At 41.2% G+C, this 15,856-nt stretch overlaps 1 protein-coding gene across 1 annotated transcript in view; it reads right to left on the bottom strand.

The window, feature by feature from the left end:
• The window catches only part of SCARB2 (scavenger receptor class B member 2), a 71,942-nt gene that overhangs the window by 5,775 nt on the left and 50,311 nt on the right, over window positions 1-15,856 (bottom strand). Inside the window, exons 7-9 of the mRNA XM_081813146.1 lie at window positions 13,009-13,239; window positions 3,412-3,530; window positions 1,999-2,072 (exon numbers count right to left, since the gene is read on the bottom strand). Of these exons, the coding sequence (XP_081669272.1) occupies window positions 1,999-2,072; window positions 3,412-3,530; window positions 13,009-13,239 (424 nt within the window). The remainder of the gene's footprint in view (window positions 1-1,998; window positions 2,073-3,411; window positions 3,531-13,008; window positions 13,240-15,856) is intronic.

The following is a 15,856-nucleotide window of genomic DNA, read 5'->3' as shown; positions in this document are numbered from 1 at the left end:
GGTTGCCAGAGCTGGGGCTTGGGGGTTGGGCAAAATGGGTGGAGAGAGTCAAAGGGTACAAATTTCCAGTTATAAAACAAGTAAGTCATAGGGATGTAATGTACAGCATGGCAACTATAGTAAATAATACTGTAACGCACAGTTGAAAGTTGCTAAGAGAGTACATCTGAAAAGTTCTCATCACAAGAAAAAAACATCTGAACCTAGTGTGGTGATGGATAACTAGGCTTATTGGGCTGATCCTTTTGCAATACATATAAATATTGAATCATTATATTGTATACCTGAAACTAATATAATGTTGTATGTCAATCATACCTGGATAAAAGAAAATTATCTGAGATTATTTTATAGGCATCCTCATTATGATAGCACACTGGCCTGGAGAGATAAGTTGCATGAGCAGGGGGAGGGGCAGGGGGGAAGGAAGAGGGACAAGCAGACTCCCCACTGAGCGCGGAGCCCGATGCAGGGCTGGATCTCACAACCCTGAGATCAAGACCTGAGGTGAAATCAAGAGCCGGATGGATGCTTAACCGTCTGAGCCACCCAGGTGCCCCCCTGGAGAGATAAGTTTATATGAAAATTCCAGCACACTTACTTCATAAAATTACCCAGAACTTATAAAGACTTCTTAGTTATCTTTACAAACACTTATCAGTCAGAAGTTAGATTCCAATCTGTCAGGTCAACAATTCCAAGCTTTATGAAAACACAAGATGCTGAGAGCAAATTCATCAAAATGATTACTATTCTCTTAAGAGTTATCAGAAGGATGGCCACAGCCAGCTGAACAATGCTGCCACTCCTCAGAATGGTTTTTTTGGCTCCAAGCGGAGCCCAACGCGGATCTTGAACTCATGACCCTGAGGTCAAGACCTGAGCGGAGATCAAGAGTCAGATGCTTAATCAACTGAGCCACCAGGCGCCCCTCCTCAGAATGTTTTATGACCAGGCCACTAAGTATTGTCTTCACTAGAGCTCAGAGCACGTTACCAAGAACCAGCTCTGTGCCCAGTGTTTGGGGGACACTATCTCATTTAATTCTCACACTAGTCTCATGCAGTAGGTATCACTGTCCCAGGTTTAAGACATGGAAATTATGGCTCAGAGTCATTTGCCCAGGACCAACATGAGTAAAAGGTGGAGCCAGGATTGTAATTTCATTTTGATTCTAAGGCTCTAGGTCTTAACTACTAATTTATACTGCCTCAGGAATGTGCACAGGGTGGCAAAATGCATTCTTGCAAACCACATTTACTTTCTAGAAAGATCCGTGACATGTGGGATTAAATCTGCAAATCTGATGGGGGAGCCAAGTGTTACAGATAGATGGATAGATAGATAGATAGATAGAAAGAATAGATATATGATATTATGTATAGTTTTGCAACTTGTTTTTTCATTAACATTAAGTCAAAAGCATTTTCTCATACCCAAAAAATTCCTATTGAAAAGTCTGAGCAGGACTATTAGTAATCCTAATTAAGTAATCCTTAATTAGTAATCCTAATTAAGTGGTGGTTTTTAGATGGAGTGTGGGGAGGAAGGGCTGGACTCAGGAGCCTATTTTAGCTGCCCGCCTGGGAGCCCGTGGCTGGCGCTGGGTGGGCGCAGTGGGAAGACTGGAGTCGTGGCAAGGGCAACGCTGCACAGCGTGGAGAGGCGCAGACTCTGTAGCCTTACCTCACCTCTCTGTGCCTCGGTTTCCTCATCTGTAAAATGGGGCTAACACAGCCTAACTGTGAGGAATAAATGAGTTCCTGTGTGTAAAATACTTAGAACAATGTGTGATCCATGGAAAGCACGCTATACATGTTTGGTGACAAAGAATAAGTAAATTCCAAGACCAAGGCAGCCTATGTGAATGCTGGTTACGCCTCATCGCTGAAGGGCAGCAGTGAGCAGACTTAATGGGCTGTCTCCTGACATCGACCCCACCAGAAAGTCAATGCAGCAAAACGACCCGCTGCCTCTGACGAAGGAGGTAAAACTTACGCAAAGTCGTCTAACTTCTGGACATAAACGTTGATCTGGAACCTCTTCGCGGCTCTGAGAATAATTCCAGTCAACTGCCAATCAGAGAAGCAAAAAAGGAAACATTAGGGCTTATTAAAACCACAAACAGAGTTTTTCTCAATAGGGCAGCGTTTCTGTGTGGTGCTCACAGCCAGGGTGGCGGCTACCATGTCTGAGAGGAAGGGAGGACAAGGGAAGCCTGACCTCTGACAGAATGAGAACTGCGGATGTGGTCGGGTGCCTGGTGGACCAGTGTTTCTCGAACTTTAATATGCGTGTGAGCTCTTGGGGACTTTGTGAATATGCACATTCTGATTCAGCAGGTCTGGAGTGAAGCCCGACATCGGTATTTCTAGCAGGCACCCAGGATGCTGCAACTTCGGAGAGCGAAGCCCTAGGCGACCCTGGCAGGAGGGAGCTCTGAGCCAGGGAGTGGTCCCCAGGATGGTGAGGACCTCCCCCCGCCCAAAGCCGGGAAAGCAGCTGCGGCTGCTGGCTCCCCATGGCCGCTTTGCCTCTGCACCGAGGTTAAGGGATTGCACCCAGCCCTCGGGGACAAGCACCTGCCCACAGTTCTGCTGAGGAAGAGGAACTGACTGAAGGTTAAGAGAGAAAAGGGGGATAAGAAACACCTGATCTTTTTCACAAAAAGATAAGACCATTGATTTCTCAGATACAAGAGTGAAGTGCCCATAAATTGCTGTGCTGTAAAAGACTGTTCTCGCTTTTTCTTTACTGCTCCATGTGTTCAAAATCCCCAGAATGAAGATATCTGACCTTTACCTCGGTTCCTACAGTGAGAGGCTCTCTCACATTATGAAATGCTATTCCCTTCCTTTTCACGTGGTTTTAGTTTATCTCCTCTTTGAAAACAGGATTAAAGTATATGTATATCTAATGCCTTTTAAATTAATATCATACAATAAACTCTCAAAAGTGCCTGTAGAACGAGGCTTGCCAAAAGTAACTGAAGCTAATACATATATTTAAATTTCAACCAAAACATTCCTGGCAGTAAGCAAAAAAAGAATGTATGTCTTCAGCCTTGCTGATCTGTCTGCCTGTGGGAGAACGCATATACGCTCAAGTCCAAGGCTGCCAACGGAACACTGACCAGGTTACACGGGTTCAATCTCAGTTGTTCCAGTGATGCAATGTTTACAGGTGCTTTTCTGTTAAAGCAGGTTTGCTGCTATTTCTGCCTATTAGAGCCACAGAGTTCAGCCTGTAAGGCCGTGCAACTAGGTATCACATGCACTGAGCTGAGTCTTCTCCCCTTGAATGTGTATATGAAAGGAAGACAGTATTTTAACAGTGCTAAGGACTAAACCGATAAACACTGTGTAGACAGAATAAAATCCATGCTTTTACCAGGAAGATGTGTGTACTCACAGGATTAATGTCCACAAATGTCTCATGATAGTCCTTATTCGGGTGCATACCATCGATAGCAGAAACGAACTTCTCGTCTGCTTGGTAGAAGTGTGGGAAAGATATAATAATAGGCGCACCTGCATTTTAAGGAAAACAGAAATGAACGATGTGGTTCTTGAAAGTCCAAGATGAAATTAAAGTTCCTGCCCACAAACCTGGTTCCTACGGAGGGGGAAATTCTATACGTAAGTAAACTTGGGTGGGGGAGCGGGGCAGGCTAAAATTCCATTCGACACCTCCGAGTTTGGGATTTATACTTCATTTTCTGACATCTCATTTACCCTAACATTATTTTATTCCACCATATAAACTGAAGTCATGGCTAAATTATATATTCTTCAGTATTTACTCACCCATGAAATATAAAGGTTTACACACATTATTTTAATTAACATTCCCAGTAGCCCTATTAAGTTAGAACTATTAACTTCATTTTGCATTTGAGGAAAGTGAAGTTCAAAGGAGTTAAAAAAAAAAAAACAGACCCAGGTACATCCACCTGTAAGGTGACAAAGGCAGAATTCTAACTGAATGACAGATGTCTCATCTGAAAGCACTTGTTTCAACTGCAAATCTCTACCAGTAAAAAGGACTTTTATTTTTTTTTTTTGCCTGCTTTTTTGTTTTTCTATTTTTCTTTGTTTACATAAGACAGGCTTTCTTCTCCTGACTATGTTGATACAGAATTTTTTAAGACTTTGCCTGGTCATGCTATCTGCCCAGCATTTGACTAGATCAAGGTCTGCCCACATGATCTCTCTTTTTCTTTTATTTTCTTCCCTATTCATTTTAAGAACCAAATAGAGAATGTTCATAATAGCCAAGGCAACCTACAGAATCAATGCAACCCTTATCAAGAGACCAATAGCATTTTTCACAGCACTAGAACAAATAATCCTAAAATGTGTAAGAATCTACAAAAGACCCTGAATAGCCAAAGCAATCTTGAGAAAGAAGAACAAAGCTGGAGGCATCAAAATCCAGATTTCAAGATATACTACAAAGCTTTACTAATCAAAATGGTATGGTACTGGCATAAAAACAGACACATAGATCAACAGAACAGAATAGAGAGCCCAGAAATAAACCCACATTTACATGGTCAATTAATCTATGACAAAAGAGGCAAGAACATACAATGGGGGGAAAGGCGATCTCTTCAATAAATCATGTTGGAGAAACTGGCCAGCTACATGTAAAAAAAATGAAACTGGACCAGTTTCTTATACCATATACAAATAAACTCAAAACAGATTAAAGACCTAACTATGAGACCTGAAACCCCAAGACTCCTAGAAAAAAACAAAACAAAACATAATCTCTTGGACATTGCCCTTAACAACATATTTCCATATATGTCTCCTCAGGCAAGGGAAACAAAAGAAAAAACTATTGGGACCACACCAAAACAAAATCCTTTCGCACAGCAAAGAAAACCATCAACACAAGAAAAAGGCAACCTACTGAGTGGGAAGAGATATTTGCAAATAGTATATCTGATAAGGGATTAATATCCAAAATATATAAAGAACTTATACAACTCAACACTGAAAAAACAAATAATCTGTTGAAAAAGTGGGCAGAGGACCTGAACAGACATTTCTCCAAAGAAGACATCCAGTTGGCTAACAGACACATGAAAAAATACTCAACATCATTCATCATCAGAGAAATGCAAACCAAAACAACAAGGAGATATCACTTCACGCCTGCTGTTATGACTAGTATCAAAAAGACCAATTATGGGGCACCTGGGTGGCTCAGTCAGTTAAGCGGCTGCCTTCGGCTCAGGTCATGATCCCAGGTCCTGGGATCGAGCCCCGCATCAGGCTCCCTGCTCAGCTGGAAGCCTGCTTCCCCCTCTCCCGCTCCCCCTGCTTGTGTTCCCTCTCTCGCTGTGTTTCTCTCTGTCAAATAAATAAATAAAAATCTTTAAAAAAAAAAAAAAGACCAATTATAATAGCAAATGTTGATGAGAATGTGGAGAAAAAGTAACCCTTGTGTACTGTTGGTGGGAATGTAAATTGGTATCACCACAGTAGAAAATAGTGTAGAGTTTCTTCCAAAAAATAAAAATAGAAATACCATATGATCTGGTCATCCTATTACTATTTACCCAAAGAGAATGAAAATACTAATTTGAAAAGAAATACGCACCCCTATGTTCAGTGAAGCATTACTTACAATAGTGTCATCAATAGGTGAATGGATAAAGAAGATGTGGTATCTATATACAATAGAATATTACTGAGGCATAAAAAAAGAATGAGATCTTGCCATCTGTGACAACATGGATGGACCTAGAGGGTTTTATGCTAAGTGAAATAAGTCAGACAAAGACAAACACCATATAATTTCACTTATTTGTGGTATCTAAAAATCAAAACAAATGAACAAACAAAACAGAAACAGACTTATAAAGACAGAGAACAATGTGGTGGTTGCCAGAGGGTAGGTGACTGGGGGAGTTGGGTTAAGTAGATGGAGGGGATTAAGAGGTACAAACTTCCAGTTATAAAATAAATGAGTCACACAGACATGAAGAGCACAGCATAGGGAATATAGTCAATAATTGTAATAATGTTGTACGGTGACAGATGGTGACTACACTTATTGTGGTGAATGTATTAACATATAGAATTGTCAGATCACTATGCTGTGCACCTGAGACTAACAGAACACTGTATGTCAAATATACTTTAATAAGATTGTTTTTAAAAAAGGAACACATAGGGAAACAAGTTATTAAAAGAAACCTATTCTAGATTGTGCTATTGAAGAGAGAGGGATCCAATAATTGCTACAAGGGAAACATACATTTGGAGAAATGAGCTTGTTGCCAAGTAATTTAGATTTGCTTACATATCTACCAGCCATGCTCAAGATACATATCATCTGTCACATCCATGTATTCTGTTTCACTAAACAGTTTCACAAAGCCATAATTTCTGTTCACTAAACAGTTTCACAAAGCCATAATTTCCTTCTTTGTGATCTACAATGATCTTTAAAGTGTTATTTTTAAAGATTTATTGGGAACGTAATAAGGGCCAGACACTGTCTCGAGTGTTTTATATACATAATCTCTCACCTTCACACAACCTTCCAAGGAAGTTATCATCAACCCCCATATTACAGATGAGAAAACTGAGGTCTACCTCCTTAATCAACTTGGCTAATGTGTTGCCAAACAGAATATGAATCAAACCCAGATCTACCTGACTCCAGAACACTCACTCATCCCACTATCCAAAATGTTCTCTGGGGAAATTCAAAACACTTGAGGATAATTCCAGAGAGCTGAACTTTTCAGTCCACATCTGGGAGTACAAAACAGGCAAGAGGAAAAGGACTGTAGCAAGAGGTTGAGTTGCCAAATAGAATCTTTGTTGATTCTGACATCAACTTCTTGAGGAAGCAGAACGTTAACAAAACAATGAGAAAAAATATGTCCACATTGGTGCCTTGAGCCAGAGGCAGCTGGACTGAGTGGACCAGGCACTATTTCAGGACCATTCATCTACTAAGAAAGCTGGAGAGGTCAGAAACAGGGACTTGTTCCCATTTACCGTTGGTCTTATCTCCAGGGAGGGGTGCCATGTCCCCTGGCACAGTGGTTCCCAAATAGTAGGTACCATCTTCATGAGAATCACCTGGAGCTCATGTTAAAAATACAGGTTCTGGGGCCCTGGTATGTGGGCCCTGGGACATAGATTTTTAATGACTCTCCAGATAATTCCTACGCAGGGCCAGGTTTAGGAGCCACTGCCCTGGGAGAGAAGGAATAGGGAGGTATACTGCTGACTTCAGATTACCTCAAAAGGAGATTTTTTTTTTTTCAAGCAAATTAGATAAGAGGGCAAAAGCTAGCACATTACTTTATTCAGGAAGTAAAGACAACTTTATTCAGGAAAGAGGGGTTACAAAATTTCTCAAAGGAAACTTTAAAGGGGAATTATAGCCTAAGAAGTATCACAGCAGACCCTATGTTCTAGCAGGGATTTGCTCAGAGATAAGAATTTTATAAAAATCATTTTCCCTCTCTGAGCCCTGCTTTCCACAATTATAAAAAGAGGCCTCTGGATGCCTATCTAGTAAGAGCACTCTGAATAATTATGCAACAGAGGATTGTTAAAGTTAGTTCTCAAGAAGAAGAAAATGCTTTTGTCAGTTGTACCACCAATAATTCTGCCTCATTTTTTTTTTAAAGATTTTATTTATTTATTTGCAAGAGAGCACAGCAGGGGGAGCGGCAGGCAGAGGGAGAGGAGGGAGCCTGATGCGGGGCTCGATCCCAATGACCTGAGCCGAAGGCAGATGCTTAACCAACTGAGCCACCCAGGCGTCCCAATAATTCTGCCTCATTCATGGAAAGGAGCAGCGTAGCTCAGACATTTAGAGACACTGGGAAATTTGCAGTCAGGGTATAAAACTAACTCTGTTTTGAAATCATCATAAATTTCTTTTTTAAGATTTCATTTATTCATTTGAGAGAGAAAATAAGCGAGAGAGCAAGCACGAGTCGGGGAAGGGGCAGAGGCAGAGGGAGAAGCAGACTTCCCGCTGAGCTGGGAGCCCGACATGGGGCTCAATCCCAGGACCCTGGGATCATGACCTGAGTCAAAGGCAGATGCTTAACTGACTGAGCCACCCAGGCACCCCTGAAATCATCATAAATTTTTTTGTTTTTAAAGATTTTATTTATTTATTTATTTGACAGAGAGAGAGACAGCAAGAGAGGGAACACAAGCAGGGGGGAGTGGGAGAGGGAGAAGAAGGCTTCCCAGGGAGCAGGGAGCCCGACGCGGGGCTCGATCCCAGGACCCAGACGCTTAACGACTGAGCCACCCAGGTGCCCCTCATCATAAATTTTTAACAAGATATGTACTTTCTCATTACCAAGTTCTCCACTTTCTCTTTTAGCATTGTTATGAACATGAAATCAGTTAATGATTTACACGTATTAACTAATGTATATATGTAAACCACTTAGAATAATGACTAGCTGAACAATGACTACATAATTGCTTGGTAAACATGAACTATTTTTACTATTAAGACTTCTAAACTACCACCCAGAAAGAACACAACGTGACATTCTAGGAATAAGAAGCATTACACAAGAGAAGAAGAAAGGAACAGAGGAACTACAAAACTGCCAGAAGACAATGAACAAAATGGCAATAAGTCTACACTTACCAATAATTACTTTATTTATTTATATTTTAAAGATTTATTTATTCGAGAGAGAGACAGAGTGTGTGTGTTGGGGGGGCAGGGCAGAAGGAGAGAGAAACCCCAAACAGGTTCTGTGCTCAGCACAGAGGGGCCCAATCTGATGACCCTGAGACCACAACCCAAGCTGAAACCAAGAATCGGATGCTCAACCAACTGCACCACCCAGGTGGCCCTCAATAATGACTTTAAATGAATGGACTAAATTCTCCAATTAAAAGACAGAGTGGCCAAATGGATAAAAATATAAGACCCACCCATATGCTGCCTAAAGAGATTCACTTCAGATGTAAAGACACAAACAGACTGAAAGTAAATGGAGGGAAAAACGCTCCATGTAACTGGAAATCAAAAGAAAGCTGGGGTAGCTATAGTTACATCAGACAAAATAGACTTTAAAACCAAGACTGTAGGGGCACCTGGGTGGCTCAGTCAGTTAAGCATCTGCCTTTGGCTCAGGTCATGATCCCAGGGTCCTGGGATGGAGCCCCACCTTGGGCTCCCTGCTCAGCAGAAGCCTGCTTCTCCCTTTCCTCCCCGCTTGTGAATTGATCAATTATTAGTAAGGAGATTGAGTTAGTAATCAAAAACTTCCTACCAAACAAAAGTCCAGGATCAGATGGCTTCACTGGTGAATTCTACCAAACACTCAAAGAATTAACACCAATCCTTCAAAGTATTCCAAAACATAGAAGGGCAGGGAACGTTTCCAAACTCATTTTTACGAGGCCCGCATGACCCTGATACCAAAACCAGACAAGGACACCACAAGAAAAGAAAATTATAGGCCAATCTCTCTCTCTCTTTTTTTTTTAAAGATTTTATTTATTTATTTATTAGAGAGCAAGAGAGAGAGAAACAGCATGAGAGGGGACAGGGTCAGAGGGAGAAGCAGGCTCCCTGCCAGGCCAGGAGCCTGATGCGGGACTTGATCCCAGGACTCCGGGATCATGACCTGAGCCGAAGGCAGCCGCCCAACCAACTGAGCCACCCAGGCGCCCCTAAGCCAATATCTCTTATGAACATAAATGCAAAAATCCTCAACAAAATATTAGCAAACTGAATTCAACAATACATTACAAGGATTATACACCATAATGAAGTGGGATTTACATCAGGGATGCAAGGATGATTCAACATTGGCAAATCAATCAACATGATATACCACATTAACAAAGTGAAGGATAAAAAATCATATGATCATTTCAACAGATGCAGAAAAAAGCATGTGACAAAATTCAATATCCATTATGATAAAAACTCATGATAAAGTAGGTATAGAGGGAACATATATCAACACAATAAAGGTCATATATAACAAGCCCACAGCTAACATCATACTCAACAGTGAAAAGGTTAAAGCTTTTCCTCTAGAATCAGAAATGAGGGAAGGATACGTACCTTCGCCACTTTTATTCAACATAGTATTGGAAATCCTAACCAGAGTAATTAGGCAAGATAAAGAAATAAAAGGCATCCAAATTGGTGAAGAAGTAAAACTGTCACTATTAGCAGATGACATGATATCATATGTAGAAAACCCCAAAGACTCCATCAAAAAACTGCCAGAACTAATAAACAAATTCAGTAAAGTTGCAAGATAAAAAAAAATCAATATATAAAAGTCAGTTGTGTTACTATACACTAATAATGAATTCTCAGAAAGAGAAATTAAGAAAATAATCCCAGGGACACCTGGGTGGCTCAGTTGGTTAAGCACCTGCCTTTGGCTCAGGTCATGATCCCAGGGTGCTGGGATTGAGTCTCGCATCGGGCTCCCTGCTCAGCCAGGAGTCTGCTTCTCCCTCTGCCCCTCCCGCTGCTTATGCTCTCTCTCTCTCTCTCTGACAATAAGTAAATAAAATCTTAAAAAAAAAAGAAAGAGAAAATAATCCCAATCATAATAACATCAAAAAGAATAAAAGACCTTGGAATAAATCTAAGCAAGGAGGTAAAAGACCTGTACACTGAAAATTATAAGAGGAAAGAAATTTAAGAAGACACAAATAAATGAACATGGATTGGAAAAATTAATATTGTTAAAATGCCCATACTATCCAAAGCAATTTACAGATTCAATGCAATCGTTATCAAAATTCCAATGGCATTTTTCACAGAAATAGAATATACAACCCTAAAAATTGTGTGGAACCATAAAAGACCCCCGAGCAGCCAAAGCAATCTTAAGAAAGAAGAACAAAGCTGGAGGCATCACACTCCCTGATTTCAAACTATATTATAAAGACATAGTAGGGTATTGGCATAAAATAGACACATACGTCAGTAGAACAGAATAGAAAACCCAGAAATAAATCCCATGCACCATTGGTCAATTAATTTATCACAAAGGAGCCAAGAATATACAATGGGGAAAGAACAGAGTCTTCAATAAATGGTGTCAGGAAAACTGGACAACCACATGCAAAAGAATGAAACTGGACCACTATCTTATTCCATACACAGAACTTCACTCAAAATGGATTAAAGACTTGAATATGAGACCTGAAACCATAAAAGTCCTAGAAGAAAACATAGGTGGTAAGCTCCATGACATCGGTCTTGAGTGATGGCTTTTTGGATCTGACTCCAAAAGCAAAGGCAACAAAAGCAAACAAACAAACAAACAAACACAACCAAGTGGGACTACATCAAACTAAAAAACTTTTGCATAGCAAAAGAAACCATCAATAGAACCAAAAGGCAACCTACTGAATGGGAGAAAATATCTGCAAATCATGTATCTGTAAGGGGTTAACATCCAAAATATTATTATAAAGAACTCATGCAACTCAATAGCAAGAAATCCAAACAATCCAATTAAAAAATGGGCAGAGCATCTGAATGGACATTTTTCCAAAGATATACAAATGGCAAATGGGTACATGCAAAGATGCTCGACATCATTAATCATCAGGGAAATGCAAATCAAAACCACAATGAGATATTACTTCATACCTGTCAGAATGGCTAAAATCAACAACACAAGAAACAACAGTTGTTGGTGAGGAAGCAGAGAAAAGGGAACACTTTTGCACTGTTGGTGGGAATGTAAATTGGTGCAGCCACTGTAAAAAAAAATATAAGGATTCCTGAAAAAATTAAAAATAGGGGTGCCTGGGTGGCCTAGTTGGTTAAGTGTTGCACTCTTGATTTCGGCTCAGGTCATGATCTCAGGGTTGTGAGATGAAGCCCCACATCAGGTTCAACGCTCAGGGCAGAGTCTGCTTGAGATTCTCTCCCTCTCCCTCTCCCTCTGCCCTCCTCCCATTCGCACGCATACCTCCCTCTCTCTCTCTAATAAATAAATAAATAAAAATAAAATCTTAAAAGAATTAAACATATAACTACCATACAATCCAGCAATTCTACTTCTGGGTATTTATCCAAAGAAAACAAAAACTAATTTTTGAAAAGATATGCATCCTTATGTTCATTGCAGAATTATTTTCAATAGCCAAGATATGAAGATAACCTAACTGTCCATCAATGGATGAACGAAAAAATAATGTGGTATGTGTGTATATATATATATATATATATATATATATATATATATATATATATACACACACACACACCCACACACAGACACAGTGGAATACTATTCAGCCATAAAAAGAATGAAAATCTTGCCATGTGGAACAACATGGATGGATCTTGAGGGCATTATGCTAAGTGAAATGAGTCAGACATAGACAAATATCTGTGATCTCAGTTACATGTGGAATTTAAAAACAACAGCAACAACAAGCTAAGCTCACAGATACAGAGAACAGATCAGTGGTTGTTGGAGGCGGTGGGGTTGGGGTGGGAAAAATGGATGAAAGGGGTCAACAGGTGCAAATTTCCAGTTATAAAATAAATGTCACGGGGATGTAATTTACAACATAGTGACTATGGTTAATGGTATTGCATTGCATATTTACAAGTTGCTAAGAGAATAGGTCTTAAAAGTCTTCATCACCAGACTTTGTAAGTAAAAGTCTTCCTCACAAGACTTGGTTTTGTAACTATGTATGGTGACGGATGTTAACCATACTTATTGCAGCGATCATTTTACAATATATACAAATATTGCATTGTTATATTGTATACCAGAAACTAATACAATGTTATATATTAATTATACCTTAAATTGTTTAAAAAAACAAGCAATACAGAAAAGCCACTAATTTTTTATCATCCTATAACCATATTGTGAAATATTATTCTTGAAAAGTCAGAATCACTCTTTCATTTGGGCTGACAGCATTCTTTGTTGAAGAACACTAATCCTGCATTCTAGACACACAGAATCCTGTCCCTTCCCTGAGCTCTTACCATTCTTGCAGATGCTGATATTCAAAACTCCTGAGCCCAGGCAGTTTCCTTTAGGCACACAGAAGCCGGCATTGTCTGAGGTATTGGCTAGTACTTCTCCAGGCACCTTATACCGGAAGGCAGGCAGTCCCTGCACACTCTCAAAGTCACTGAAAGTTATGTACACTGATCTGGTAGGAAGTAAGGAGGAAAAGTCAGTGTGGGCTCTGGTCAGTGTAATCTGCCCCGAACCAGTAAGTTAACAACCGTTCTCAGGCACAACGTGGCTAAAGTTGATGGGGTATAGGTGGGAAATGAAGATGCAAAAGAAAGCTTGAAAGGAACTCACACCACTCGGTGCAGAAGAGGAATTATCATGAAAGATGTTTAAGAGGCAGCAACTGTAGTAACAGCCAAACCAGGCCAAGGGAAAAAAATGTGTGGTAGAAAATAAAGAGGACATTTAGGACAGAGACTCACCTGGAAAGAAGTAAAAGAGTCGTCCAGACCAGCACGGACACGTGCCGGTGTGGCCGAAGCAGAAGCAAGGGTAGGGCAGAGGCAAAGCAGAAGCAGAAAAGGTGGCAAAGGGCTCGGCCAGGTAGATGCGTAAGTGCTTGAAACATGCCCCATTAGCCAGACATTTGATCTGAATGTATACTTTGATACCCATTTCCCTCAAGTAAAAATAGTTTCCATTTTGGAATTTATTACAATGTTTATTATCTCAGTCATTTATCTCAATGGAGTTTGACGTAATTTTGGCGTCAGTCCTTACGGAGTTTCAAACAGTGGTCCCATGTACTACTAACCACCCTTGTATTTGCACATCCTGAGCGACAGACGAAAGCACTTTCACATACACTGTCTCAAGTGATCCCTCAGCCCTTCAGTTGAAGGCCAAAGCGAACTGCTTTCTGGGTCTGGCTATTTTCATCTTTGAACCAGAGGTGGGACACGTCTCTTGCAGGGTTGTGAATCACATGGGAGCTGCCTTCTACTCACGTCCCACCCCTATAGCATTTTCTAAATAAAATTTTCTAGGCAAACAGAAAAGTAGAGAAAATACCATAATAAATACCTTTTAAAACAAATACTACTCAGATAAATAAAAAGGATAGTATGGATACAACTGCAGCTCTCTGTATAACACTTCTTTCTTTTTTAAAGATTTTATTTATTTATTTGAGAGAGAGAAGGAGAGAATGAGCAAGAGAGCACAAGCAGGGGGAGTGGCAGAGGGAGAGGGAGAAGCAGACTCCCTGCTGAGCAGGGAGCCCGATGCGGGACTCGATCCCGGGACTCCAGGATCATGACCTGAGCCGAAGGCGGACGCTTAACGACTGAGCCACCCAGGCACCCCTGTATAACACTCCTGATTCCAGTCCTTCTCTGAGTCCCCAGAGGTAACCACTGTCCTGAACTTGGGGTTTATCCTTCCCTTGCAGGTCTGAATCCTTTCACAAATGTGCACATTCATAAACAATGTGTGGCATGGTTTGCTATTTTTAAATGTTATATAAAACAGTATGCCATATTCTCTTCCTGTAATTTGCTTCTTCATTCAATATTACATTATTAAGATTTATAACATTACATTGTCTGGTTCTTGTATTTTAAATCTTATGCAGTATTCGATCATATGAATACACCACGATTTATTTATATTCTCCTTTTTACAGAGACTTAGGTTGCTTCCAATTTTCCACTACTAAAACCACGTTGCAATGAACTTTTCCATGTAAGTCTCCTTACAGGTCTACACAAGGGTTATTCGGGCCAGGGAATTGATGCAGAACAGTGAGGCACCATGGTGTTTGCATATCCTCAGCTTTACTAAACATTGCCAAATGGCCCTTCAAAAGTGCTCGTGTCGGGGGCACCTGGTGGCTCAGTTGGTTAAGCGACTGCCCTCGGCTCAGGTCATGATCCCAGGGTCCTGGGATCGAGCCCCGCATCGGGCTCCCTGCTCGGCGGGAAGCCTGCTTCTCCCTCTCCCACTCCCCCTGCTTGTGTTCCCTCTCTCGCTGTCTCTCTCTCTCTGTCAATTAAATAAATAAATATTTTTTTTAAAAAAGTGCTCGTGTCGGATAAAAACATGTTTCCTCCGCACCAAATCTTTCAAAAAGCCTCCTATGGTGCTTCTAGGTTGCCTTGTTTCACTCGCTGCATTCAAATGCATTTTCTGACCCTTCTGTCCTCCCCCAAATATGTACGGGCGAGGGCAGCCAGCCAGAGAGGGACTGTGGTAGTCTGTGGGGGCGCTGGGACGGCTGGGAAGCATGGCAAAGCAGCAGGGACGGAGAGGTGGGGGCCGATGCAAGAGCTCTTCCTGAGGAGGCATCCCAGCATCTGGTAGCAGAGTCAATGCAGGACAGCGGGGAGATTTATAATGCCACCACTCTTCCTGGCAGGGCTGACTGGGTAGGCGGTGCAATTATGTGAGCTATGAAACACCAGAAGAACAGCCATTCTTCAGCATATTGAATCAACAGTGTCAAATGCGACTAAGTCACTTGGGACTTTAAGGAGTTTCATGAAAAGGCTTGTCGGGGTAAGTAGGGAGGATGTAGAGATGGTGTGAGTCAGCCATTCATTCAGGCAGTTTGAGGGTGAAGGGCGGAGTCAGGCAGTAGCTGATGAGGGGACGGGAATCAGGATGGAGAGCAGGATGCCTTCTTCCCAGACAGGAGCCATAATCATGAAGGAGCAGGCGGGAGAGAGGGAGAGCTCACAAGGCAAGTGGCAGCAGGTATGATCTAAGGGAAGGTGACAGCTCAGCAAATGCCTACAAACTCTGAACTAGGGACAACAGTTTGCTTTATCCTCTGTGTAGAGGTTACCTGTTGACTGGAAAGCCAGGTGAAGT

The sequence above is a fragment of the Leptonychotes weddellii genome, chromosome 2 (assembly GCF_054177405.1).
Source record: "Leptonychotes weddellii isolate Sample4059 chromosome 2, ASM5417740v2, whole genome shotgun sequence".
Taxonomy (NCBI): domain Eukaryota; kingdom Metazoa; phylum Chordata; class Mammalia; order Carnivora; family Phocidae; genus Leptonychotes; species Leptonychotes weddellii.
Note: the sequence above shows the minus strand (reverse complement) of the source record. Positions and strands in the feature narration are given on the sequence as shown.